Raw genomic sequence first — 12,642 nt, 5'->3', positions numbered from 1 at the left:
AGCTCATCATACCAGCTTGGATCCTGTTCTCCCACTACATCCAGGCAGGAAAGTGAATTCACAGCCAGTGTAATGCAGAAGAGAGCCCATAGTCCCCCTGCCCCAGCCTGGAAGCCTGATCAGGGAACCCAAGGAGCTGTGCTTAGCTCACTGGAGATGCACTACACGCGCTACATACGCTACGTGAGCTACATGCGCTAACCCAGGAGCCAGCTTAGCTCACAAGAGATGAGAAGGATATGTGATTGGAGAGGGCTAGACATTTTTTTAGTGTTTTATTCCACTAATTTTGCAACACAATTCTTTCATTCCTCCTCCTCCCCTTCCTTTTTGTTTAAGAGATGTGGTTTGGTCTCCAGAATAATGGAATTAAGAGATAATTTATTAGAGTTACTCACTCATTAGTGTTCAAGTCCCTTTACCTCCTGGGGTCATCTTTCTCCTCTTCCAATCTATGTCCAGGTCTAATAGTCTCAAGGAACAGGGCTGATTCCCTGCTTGGCTCTTGTGTTCAGCTGTGCCCTGACACCCAGAGCACTTCCAGAAACTGCCCTGATTCTGGTCTCCACTTGGTTTGGGCCCCCTGATCTGATGTCCAGAGTACTTGTGAACTAGGTCCGGATGTTTGGTTTGGATCTGGCCCGTGTCTCCACACTACCTTTTCTTCTGGAGCTCATCCAACCCTTCCCTTGAGGATCCCAGCTGCTCTGACCCCAGTGCTGACTGATTACTGCTGACAACCCCTCTCAAGTTGACAAGCAGTCCTGCCCCCACCTCCAACTCCCCTTCTGGCTCCAGTATGGCTCCCAATTCCAGCCTGGCTCTTGGTTCCAGGCTTCATCCTGGGTAGTAATCACATTCTTCTCAGGAGCAACCTTAGAGAGAATAAGACTCATTTCCCAGAAGGTAAGGATATTCTCAAACTCAAGCATAGGTTAGAAAGCAGATACTTGTCAGAGTGCCCATCTCCACCCCACCTGACGGTTTCCTGGAGAAATTCTAAGGATGTCCGTTTGAGCTCAGGTTGCTCATGACTGGATCCTAGCAGCTTCCGTGGAGATCCGGTGGTTTGAGCAAAATTTGTTTGTGGTGTGCCTGTCCTTTCAGGAGTTCAGTTAATACAATAAACGCTTCTTAAGGGTGCATAAAATACATATGTATTCTACAGGACTCAGGTTTTTTTAAAAAAGATTTTATTTATTCATGATAGACAGAGAGAGAGAGGCAGAGACACAGGCAGAGGGAGAAGCAGGCTCCATGCAGGGAGCACGATGTGGGACTCGATCCTGGATCGACAGGATCATGCCCTGGGCCAAAGGCGGGTGCTAAACTACTGAGCCACCCAGGGATCCCCCAGGACTCACATTTTGCTGGCGGAATTTGGCTTGTTCACAGACATGCACAAGTTCTAACTGGCAGTTTTCGCCTTTCAGGGGACCATCCAGTAGCACAGTTCTCACATAAGGCTGTTGTGAACCTGGTACACCTTATTTAGTTATTTTTATTCTCTAATTACTAAAGTAATTGGTGCATACATTCTCCTTGGAAAAAGTTAGAGGGTGTTCATCCTTACAAACCCTTTCTATGCATTTACACATTTCAAAATATGTACAAGTGTAGGGTTTTCATAACTGTTATATACCATTTGTGCATGCAAAATACATTTTTCATCTAATACATCAAAGGATCTTAACATGTCCATGCATATAGATATCTTAGTATTTTGAACTGCTCTATAATTTTCCAGTGTATGAGCAAAACATAAGTTAATCATAACCCTATTGATAGATCTGTGGGCTGTTTTCAGTCTTTTCTGTTATAAACAATGCTAGGTTAATGAATTTTTTTATTCAGAGTGCAAGAACTGTATCAGTGAGAAAAATTTTTAGAAGTATTTACTGAGCCAAAGGATAGCTCCTTTTAAATCTCTAGAGCTATTGATAAATATTCTTAGAAGTTTATTGATTTACACCCTCAAAAGGAGAGTATGAGGTTTTATTTTGCCATGGACTATCCCAGAATGTCAGAAAGTCATTTGATTTGTGCCAGTGGTATCTTATTTTGGTTTTATATTTAAATTATTGCTTAGAACAATCATATTTCTTCTTTGGGTGAAGCATCATCTTGTGTGTTTTTCTGGTTTACCTTTTGGACTGTTGGGATTTTTTCCCTTGATTTAAAAGCACCATTCATATATTAAGGAAAATTACTTTTACCTATGTTTTGAGTCATGAGCTCTTCCCTCCATCCTCTCACCCCTGCCACTTTTGCTGGTTGTAGGTGAATTAAATAATGCTTTGCTTTTATGAGTTCTGGATTTTGTGTCATAATAGACAGACTTTTCCTTTTCTGTGATGATAATTATCTATTTCATAAAAAAATAAATAATCATCTGGAGTTTATTTTTGTGTAGCATAAGAGGTTAAGAATCAACGACACTGAGTGCTTGCTGTCAACCAAAAATGGTGCTATCTTTCCATAACATGGTATGGCAATTGAAACATGGCTGTCCACTCAAGGACTACATTTTCTAGTCCCTTTGCCCTACATGCATAGTCATGTGGCCTGTAATCAAGTACAGAATATAACAAGAAGTAATGTGTTTTACCTTATTGGCCAAGACCTTAAGAAGTTCTCTGTTCTGTCTGCCATCAAGACATATGCAACAGAGGAACCCATTTAACACTATAAGTTGCCAGGAATCTGGGTCCTTGAACTATTGTAGTCAAGATGCCTAACACTGACCAGGAACATCTACTGTGATTCTTACATGAATGAGAAATATACTTGCATTGGAATAAGCCACTAAAATGTTGGGGTTTATTATTAAAGTGGCTAGTAAGGCTTTACCAATAAAGCATCTAATGAAGAGATAGCTGTCCCTAACCACTCATGTCTGAGCACACTTCATTTTATTCAGTGAGCAATATGCCAACTGTCAGTAAAAATGAAGTGTTAGTTCCATAGTGTCTGTAGAGGATCTGGAAGGGAGGTGGTTTATCAGTGGGTGACTTTCAGAGTTAAACACATGTTAAAGTGAGTATTCTATTCAGTGCACCTGTGTCATCCACATCACTAGACCAGACCGTGGCAGAATCTGAAAGTAAAAAGCAGAGGTATATCAAACAATCCAGGCTTATTTTAATTCAACTGTTAATAATAATAGTTCATTTAAAATAAGACATCCAAATTTATATTAGGTGGTATACCAGGACAACAGTGGAAAATGAGTTTTGGCTGCTGAAGATAGAGTTAACAATCACACAGAAAACTTAATGACCTATACTAAGCAAAATAGGCTTCATTTCTAAATATTAATGGATGATCAAAGATTATATCTGAGGAATACCTGTAGAAGGAACAGATGAGCTAATAAAATACCTAACATAAGTGAACAACAAATATTTGGTGATTAAGCTGAAGTTGAATTTAAAAATATTCAAGAATGACAGTATGTTCTGTCCAACATCAGCCAGATTTTTCAAATGCTTGACTCTTTGAAAATCTACTTTGAAAATCAATCTAGGTCCTACAATGGTATTGGACTAGTTTGTGAATGAATCCTCTATTTGTTCTTATTGCAATTTATTCAAAATCAGATGTGAATCCTTAATCAAGTGTTCAATGAAGACCACAGAAACTTAAAGTTTTGAAACCCTTAGTAAATTGGAATTATTGAAAACAAAGTGTGTGAATAGGAAGCCATTGAATTTGTCACTACAAAAGTGAGGAAGGAAATGGACAAATCAAAAAGGAGAGCTCAAACAGTGTACCTGATTTAATTTTGCAATTTTACAATTGTGCTTTGTAGTTTCTTAACCTGAGAGAATTTTTTAATGAGCTCCCATTTTGGGGATAAACTTACATTCTGTAATGAATGGAATGAAAGTGAAAAGACCTATTATTTTGCAGCATCTCTGGTTGGTTTGCCAAATATTCAAGATAATCAGATATAGTGAGAATTTATTTGATGAATTTTGTGTTATAAAATATTTGTCTAAGGGAGGAGGGGCAAGATGACGGAAGAGTAAGGTCCCCAAGTCACCTGTCCCCACCAACTTAACTAGATAACTTTCAAATCATCCTGAAAACCTACGAATTCAGCCTGAGATTTAAAGAGAGAACAGCTGGAATGCTACAGTGAGAAGAGTTTGTGCTTCTATCAAGGTAGGAAGATGGAAAAAATAAAGAAATAAAAAGCATCCAAGGGGGAGGGACCCCCGCGAGGAGCCGGGCAAAGGCCTTGCAGTGAGGGCCCCCAGGACAGGAAAGCCCACTCCTGGAGAAGCAGAAACTTTACCAATCTTCCTGGAAGGAAAGGGGCTCGCAGGGAGCTCGGGCAGGATCCCAGGAGGGGCGGGGGTGCCCTCAGGCTCCCAGAGGCACTAAAAGAGCAACTGCACTCTGGGGGAGAGCCCTCCACACACTGCGGGCGGAGCCCCCTAAAGGGCTGGACTCCTTGCTCAGCGGGGCCCCAGGAGCAGCTCAGGTGGCGGCCACTGCGTGCTCCGGAAGTGTGATTCCAGCGGTGCAGACCCCAGAGCCCAGGGCGCCGAGGACACAGCCCAGGATCTGGCGCTCCCCCCGGGACAGGTGGAGGCCTGGAGGACACAGGGCAGCAAGGAGACTCCTGCCGCTGGGGGGCCCGAACTGTGCAGATCGGCATCCCCCGCCCCCGGAGCATCCAGGCCCTTGGGGACTGGGAGTTGCGGTAGTTACTGCAGAGCTGACTCTAGACCTGGAGAGCTGGCCGCTGCCACTGTTGTTCCTCCTGCTGTCACCTTTTCCTGGGACTGGGCCTCACAGGATAAACAGCTTGTACTGAGCCCTGCACCAGGCAGGGGGCAGGGCAGCTCCCCCAGGTGCACACACCTGAGAATCACCGCAGCAGTCCCCTCCCCCAGAAGACCAGCTGGAAGGACAGGGGAAAAGCAAGTTATTGACCAAAGAGCGCTAGAAAGTTCCAGGGGAACTCCAGGTATTTACAGTATATAGAATCAGAGGATACTCCCCCTTGTTTTTTGTTTTCTGTTTGCTTCTGTCCCCTCCTTTTTTTCTCTTCTTTTCTTCTTCTTCTTTTTTCTTTTTTTTCTCTTCTCTCTTTTTCCCCTTTTCCCAGTACAATTGTTTTTGGCCACTCTGCACTGAGAAAATGACTAGAAGGAAAAACTCACCTCAAAAGAAAGAATCAGAAACAGTCCTCTCTCCCACAGAGTTACAAAATTTGGATTACAATTCAATGTCAGAAAGCCAATTCATAAGCACTATTATAAAGCTACTGGTGGCTCTAGAAAAAAGCATAAAGGACTCAAGAGACTTCATGACTGCAGAATTTAGATCTAATCAGGCAGACATTAAAAATATTTGTCTAAGAATGATAATCTCGGGCAGCCCAGGTAGCTCAGTGGTTTAGCACCGCCTTCAGGTGGGGAGTGATCCTGGAGACCTGGATCGAGCCCCACCTCAGGCTCTCTGCATGGAGCCTGCTTCTCCCTCTGCCTGTGTCTCTGCCTCTCTCTCTCTCTCTCTCTGTGTCTCTCATGAATAAATAAATAAAATCTTAAGAAAAAATAAGAGTGATAATCTCAATGAAATAAAAAGGGATAGAAATGATTAACATATATTGACTGAAATGCTTAAATCCATACACAGAAGCATAATTAATAATCTCCCATAGTATAATATTCCTGAGCTTACCAGGAAGCTCACCAGATGTAGAGAGACTGTTTTTTCAATAATATATGGGCTATAGAGAAGAGTCTATTGAGGGAGTCAACAAATTAATTAATGATAAAATGCAAACTTGAAGAATATTACAACTTTATCCACTAACTAAAAATAGCAAGAACATATTTCTAATCTCCAGAAGGAGAGGGTAGAGACAATATAGAGAAAAACATTTGAAGAAATAAAGGCTAAAATATTTCCAAATATAATGGAAAACATCAAGCAACAGATCCTAAAAGCTTAAGATACCCAAGAAAGTTGAATAGAAGTACTAGCCAATAGGATCCAACAGAATATTAAGAAGATTATTCATCACGACCAAGTGGGATTTATCCCTGGGATGCAAGAGTGGTTCAATACTCATAAAACAATCACATGATAGATCACATCAACAAGAGAAAAAACAAAAACCATATGATCCTCTCAATAGATGCAGGGAAAGTATTTGACAAAATACAGCATCCACTCCTGATCCAAACTTTTCAGAGTGTAAGGATAGAGGGAACATTCTTCAGCATCTTAAAAGCCACCTATGAAAAGCCCACCGCAAATATCATTCTCAGTGGGGAAACACTGGGAACCTTTCCCCTAAGATCAGGAACAAGATAAGGATGTCCACTCTCACCACTGCTATTCACCACAGTACTAGAAATCCAAGCCTCAGCAATCAGGCAACAAAAAGAAATAAAAGGCATTCAAATTGGCAAAGAAGAAGTCAAACTCTCCCTCTTTGCAGATGACATGATACTGTACTTAGAAAATCCAAAGACTCCACCCCAAGATTGCTAGAACTCACACAGCAGTTCAGCAGTGTGGCAGGATGCAAAATCAATGCCCAGAAATCAGTGGCATTTCTATACACTAACAATGAGACTGAAGAAAGAGAAAGTAAGGAGTCAGTCCCATTTACAATTGCACCCAAAAGCATAAGATACCTAGGAATAAACTTAACCAAAGAGGTAAAGGATCTATACCCTCAAAACTATAGAATGCTTCTGAAAGAAATTGAGGAAGCCACAAAGAGATGGAAAAATATTCCAAGCTCATGGATTGGAAGAATTAATATTGTGAAAATGTCTAAGCTAACCTAGGGCAATTTACACGTTCAGTGCAAGCCCTATCCAAATACCACAGACTTTCTTCAGAGAGTTGGAACAAATCATCGGAAGATTTGTGTGGAATCAGAAAAGACCCCAAATAGCCAGGGGAATACTGAAAAAGAAAACCGGAACCGGGAGCATCACAATACCGGATTTCAGGTTGTACTACAAAGCTGTGGTCATCAAGATAGTGAGGTACTGGCACAAAAACTGACACATAGATCAATGGAATGGAATAGAGAACCCAGAAATGGGCCCTCAACTCCATGGTCAACTCATATTCAACACAGCAGGAAAGACTCTCTGTGGGGAAAAGGACAGTCTCTTCAGTAAATGGTGCTGGAAAAACTGGATAGCCATGTGCAGAAGAATGAAACTAGACCATTCTTTTACACCATACACAAAGATAAACTCAAAATGGTTGAGATCTAAATGTGAGACAGGAATCCACAGAATTCTAGAGGAGAACACAGGCAACACCCTTTTTGAACTTGGCCACAGCAACTTCTTGCAAGATACATCTATGAAGGCAAGGGAAACAAAAGCAAAAATGAATTATTGGACTTCATCGAGATAAAAAGCTTCTGCATAGCCAAAGAAACAGTCAACAAAACTAAAAGACAAAACTACAGAATGGGAGAAGTTATTTGCAAATGACATATCAGATAAAGGGCTAGTATCCAAGATGTGTAAAGAACTTATTAAACTCAACACTTAAGACACAAACAATCCATTCATGAAATGGGCAAACGACATAAACAGACATCTCACAGAGGATGACACAGACATGGCCAACAAGCACATGAGAAAATGCTCCTCATCACTGGCCATCAGGGAAATACAAATCAAAACCACAATGAGATACCACCTCACACCAGTGAGAATGGGGAAAATTAACAAGGCAGGAAACAACAAATACTGGAGAAGATGTGGAGAAAGGGGAACCCTCTTGCACTGTTGGTGGGAATGTGAACTGGTACAGACACTCTGGAAAACTGTGTGGAGGAGGGTCCTCAAAGAGTTAAAAATAGAACTGCCCTACACCCAGCAATTGCACTGTTGGGATTTACCCCAAAGATACGGATGCAGTGAAATGGCAGGACACCTGCACCCTGATGTTTCTAACAGCAATGTCCACAATAGTCAAACTGTGGTAGGAGCCTCAGCGTCCATTAACAGATGAATGGATATAGAGGATGTGGTCTATGTATACAATGGAATATTACTCAGCCATTAGAAAGGACAAATACCCACCATTTGCTTCCACGTGGATGGAACTGGAGGGTATTATGCTGAGTGAAGTAAATCAATCGGAGAAGGACAAACATTATATGGTCTCATTCATTTGGGGAATATAAAAATTAGTGAAAGAGAATAAAAGGGAAAGGAGACAAAATGAGTGGGAAATATCAGTGAGGATGACAGAACGTGAGAGACTCCTAGCTCTTGGAAACGAACAAGGGGTGTTGTTGGAAAGGGAGATGGGTGGAGGGTTGGGGTGACTGGGTGACGGGCACTGAGGGGGGCACTTGACAGGATGAGCATTGGGTGTTATGCTCCATATTGGCAAATCGAACTCCAATAAAAAATATACACAAAAAAACCTTTAAAAACTTCAATTTATCAAAATACACCATTAAAAAATGCATATAAACCTCCAGTCTTGGAGAATAAATAATTAGTTGTACTTTTACATAGTAATGAAATAGGAAGTACAATGAAAATAATATTCATTTATATTATAATAAATAAAATACTTGAACTCCAGGCATAAACATCTACCAATGAAACAAAAGGAAAAAATAATTGGAAAGTCATACCTTATGCTTGATTGTACAGACTACAATAAAGATGACAACATTTCCTAATTTAGTAAAGATATTTTAATGTAAGACTAATTAACTTTTCTCAGGATATTTTAAATTACATTTTATTTTTTTTATTTTTTTTTTATTTTTTTTTTTTATTTATTTATGATAGGCACACAGTGAGAGAGAGAGAGAGGCAGAGACACAGGCAGAGGGAGAAGCAGGCTCCATACACCGGGAGCCCGACGTGGGACTCGATCCGGGGTCTCCAGGATCGCGCCCTGGGCCAAAGGCAGGCGCCAAACCGCTGCGCCACCCAGGGATCCCTAAATTACATTTTAAAATGGGATTTCCAAGCCAAGGAAACGTGCCTTTGTTTTTAGTTTATTGACTATTTCTAATAGTGCATTTTTATCAGATTGGATTGTGGCAATCAGGAATTTTATAATTGGTGTTTGATTTGTTAGTGTATATTCAAACAAACCTTCAAAAAAAAGGTTAAGAATACTGGGATAAAAATTAGGCCATGAGCAGCCCCAAATAGCATAACAAGAAACATAATCTTAAAAAATGTCCTGAAGATGTATGCTTTAGCTACAGATAAAACACACACCCCTATTACTGTTGAAAGTGCACTTTGTAACACTGGGTAGCCTAGCAGATACAATGTCTCAATTGTTTTTTGGTTTACTGAGGGCTTAGAACTGGAAACAAATGCATAAGAAATGTGTGCAGAAAAACAAAAGAAAACCCTATACAAATAACAAGATTAATCATGGATATGTAATCAAGATTGACATTCCAGAATGCCATGAAACCTGTTACTCCCACAATCACAGAAGCAATAGCAAAAGTTACCCACAAGGAACACAGTGGATGAGCAATTAACAATAAGGAAACAATGAACATAGCAGCTGACGCAACAATGACATTTCGAACAGTGTTTTCCAATATTGCAGTGTACTGATCAAAATATATGAATGCCTGGTTATACACCATTAGTGGAATTTCGCATTTTTCAGCTCTGCTTCGTAATTGGAATAACATCTTCTTCTTATTGGTTGAAGAAGAAACATCCACAGTCTGAATGAAGCTCCGGGAAAAAATGATTTCATTTGATGATGAAATATTAATATCATACCTAAAAAGTGGAAAATTTGTTAAAAAAGGAGGCAAACTATTCATAAATGTATCCTTATCATTTACATTTTGTCTGCTGTTTTCAATATATTGCACATATTCTCATAACCAAAATTCTGTAAGATTTTTATCGACATAGTCACTGTTTTCCAAATTTGCCAGACATTTTCCCAGCTTTTGCCTAGCATCTTCATCCCAGGAGTCAAAAGTTTCAGTAAAAATAACCATAACCCTTGGATCAAACTCTGACAAATAGTCTTCTTCTACATTAAAATATGGTGTGATGTAGGAATCATCACTTGCCAAATTTTGAAGGTCTAAACCTTCCTGTACTTGGAAACAACCATAAATACTAAATATGATGTACAAAATGTATATAAACACTACAAAAATTTGGACCCAGTGCATGTGAGAAAAGGGCCAAAATAGTCTCGAAAGAACAAATTCATTGGATGGGTATCAGTTTCTTGTTCATGTGGGAGAGAATCACATGGGAGACAGCAGGATCTTTTTAATGAAAAACATTTTTGGTCAAGAGTTTCTGGCTTTTTCAACCAGTGTACACAGACTATTTCTCTTTTACCATCCAGGGCCATAAGTGCTCCAAAACAGGTGATGTTATAAAAATAACAAAAAAGCAAGGTTGTTTCTGTATAGATGCAAAAGTAATGTACAGACCTGAAAGAGGTCATAATCCCTGTATAGAAGGCCAGGACTTTGGAAACAGTGGTAATTGTTATAGACACCGCCACCTTGGAATAGACAGTGAACAGCCGCTGGCTCATGCTGTCCTTGGCGCTGGTCTTCTGCCAGGCAGAAATCATTATAAACATATCATCCATCCCAACACCTGTTAAAAAAAAACCAACAATCTTTATATGTATTAATATCTGTTAAACATTAGACACATAAGCTCAAACCTTCCTCTCTGTCCAACTCTTAAGGTCTTATTTATCTTGCCCAGTCTGTGCTTTGGTACTACTTTCTCTGTTGCTTTCTCTGATTGACTCTGAATCCACAACAGTATTCATCCCTTCCTCTGTGATAACTCTGTGCTTTGAACACACTCCCATTATCTGTACATAGCCCGGATACTCTGAGTCTTCATTTAGGGTATATTATTTATTTTTAGTTTTTTAAAAAGATTTTATTTTACTGATTTGACAGAGAGAGAGAGAGAGAGAGAGAGAGAGAGAGAGAGAGAGACAGCCACGAGCAGAGGGAGCACAAGCAGAGGGAGTGGCAGACAGAGCAAAGCAGGATTAGCAATGGATTTTGATTCCACCTGGATTACTTGAGGGATCATTTTCTCTCATAAACCGTTTTACACAAATGCACAAACACATCAAGCCAACATTCTGTTGCTTGAAATAGAAGCTGGACTCAAATGTTTTACAGTTAACATCTAACTATCAATATGGAATGATTTGAGAGATGCCACATAGTTCACACACACACAGAATCATTCACACTTCTATGAATACACAAACTATAGGATACTGGTTTACATTAAATCAATTATATACACTTTAACTATAGTTATTAATGGCTGTGGGGAATAGTGAGTGACCAAAAATCCCCCAAAATCATATTTTGGATTTTTGGGGTGTGTGTGTGTGTGTGTGTGTGAACTGCCTGTTCATGTCCCTTGTCTGTATATTCCCATTTGGGGCACTAGATTTTGCCACCTTTAAAGATACATAATTCAATTTGATTTTCTTCTTTCCTGTCACCTCATTTTGGATCCGTAGAGTCACTTAAATGTAATAATTATTTTGCTTAATCTAACATTAACTCCTTCCCTTATCTGCCCCACACCCTCACATACACAATGTATAGCATCATGTTTTGTTTTACTCACCTAGAATAAGAAATGGTGAATTTGTAACTATGATCAAAAATGGCACCCCAATATACAACATCAGGCCAAAGCCGCTCACCACTGCCAAGGCACAGAAATCACTCCAAAGGCTGCAGCCCACATTTTGTTTTGTACACAGTCACACCTGTAAATTTGGAGGGAAAAATCATGGGATTTTTGGTGGTAGCTTCCATACTGAAATTCCATCAGTTTATAACATTCTTGACTTAGACACCTCTTCATAAAGCCCTTGGGCAATAATTCTCATAATTGTCTAATGGAGACCTTTAATTCCTGGGCACTATCCCAGACCACGTGGGAAAAAGCAGAGAGGGAACAGAAAAGTTGTCTATACTTTTACCAAACTCCCTGGGTGATTCTTCTGTGACTGAGCAAGCACTACTCCACTGACTGGCAGTGCAGAACCACAAAGATATATGAAATCACTTCAGATGGTTTATTCCTCACTGCTCTTCAAGAGGTGTAAATGGAACACAACAGCAAAGAGAGGACAAGCCAAAGCAGAGAGGGTACCCCAAAACCACAACATTACATATTAAAATACTGACAACAATCTCTGCTTTTATATTTCACTTGTTTCTTAACTGCTTTAAAACAAATCACTGATCCTTGTCTCTAGACATTGTTAGGAAGAGAGAGAAACTAAGTTTGGATTGAAAACTAGGAGAGTCAACTATGGAAATGGAAGCGCTGATTCTAATACAGCAAGAACATGACCAAAGACCTTTTACTATAGTAACAGTAAAATAATTAAACTTTCTTATTATGAAAAGATTTTCTACACCATAATCATGGTTCACCTTTTTTCAACCCACTCGTGCTAGGAGTTAAATTCAGGGCCCCAAATCAACCATACATACAAAATTCCAGAGCAAAAGTAAATTGCTTTTGGGGTGCCTGGGTGGCTCAGTCAGTTTGGTGTCTACCCTCAGTTCAGGTCATGATCCTGGGTCCTGGGATTGAGCCCCACATTGGGCTCCCTGCT

The 12,642-nt window shown here is 40.0% G+C and overlaps 1 protein-coding gene across 1 annotated transcript; it reads right to left on the bottom strand.

Annotated features, from left to right (window-relative positions):
* Positions 1 to 746: 746 nt before the first annotated feature.
* Positions 747 to 11,781, bottom strand: LOC129504483 (patched domain-containing protein 3-like; the record flags this gene model as incomplete). Its single annotated transcript, XM_055317207.1, is given in 7 exon segments — positions 747 to 875; positions 1,365 to 1,466; positions 9,120 to 9,376; positions 9,379 to 10,167; positions 10,170 to 10,625; positions 11,637 to 11,726; positions 11,729 to 11,781. Coding segments are annotated over 7 exon segments (1,876 nt in total), but the record flags the coding sequence as incomplete, so codon positions are not given.
* Positions 11,782 to 12,642: the final 861 nt, after the last annotated feature.

This window comes from Nyctereutes procyonoides, unplaced genomic scaffold (assembly GCF_905146905.1).
Source record: "Nyctereutes procyonoides isolate TBG_1078 unplaced genomic scaffold, NYPRO_anot_genome, whole genome shotgun sequence".
NCBI lineage: Eukaryota > Metazoa > Chordata > Mammalia > Carnivora > Canidae > Nyctereutes > Nyctereutes procyonoides.
Note: the sequence above shows the minus strand (reverse complement) of the source record. Positions and strands in the feature narration are given on the sequence as shown.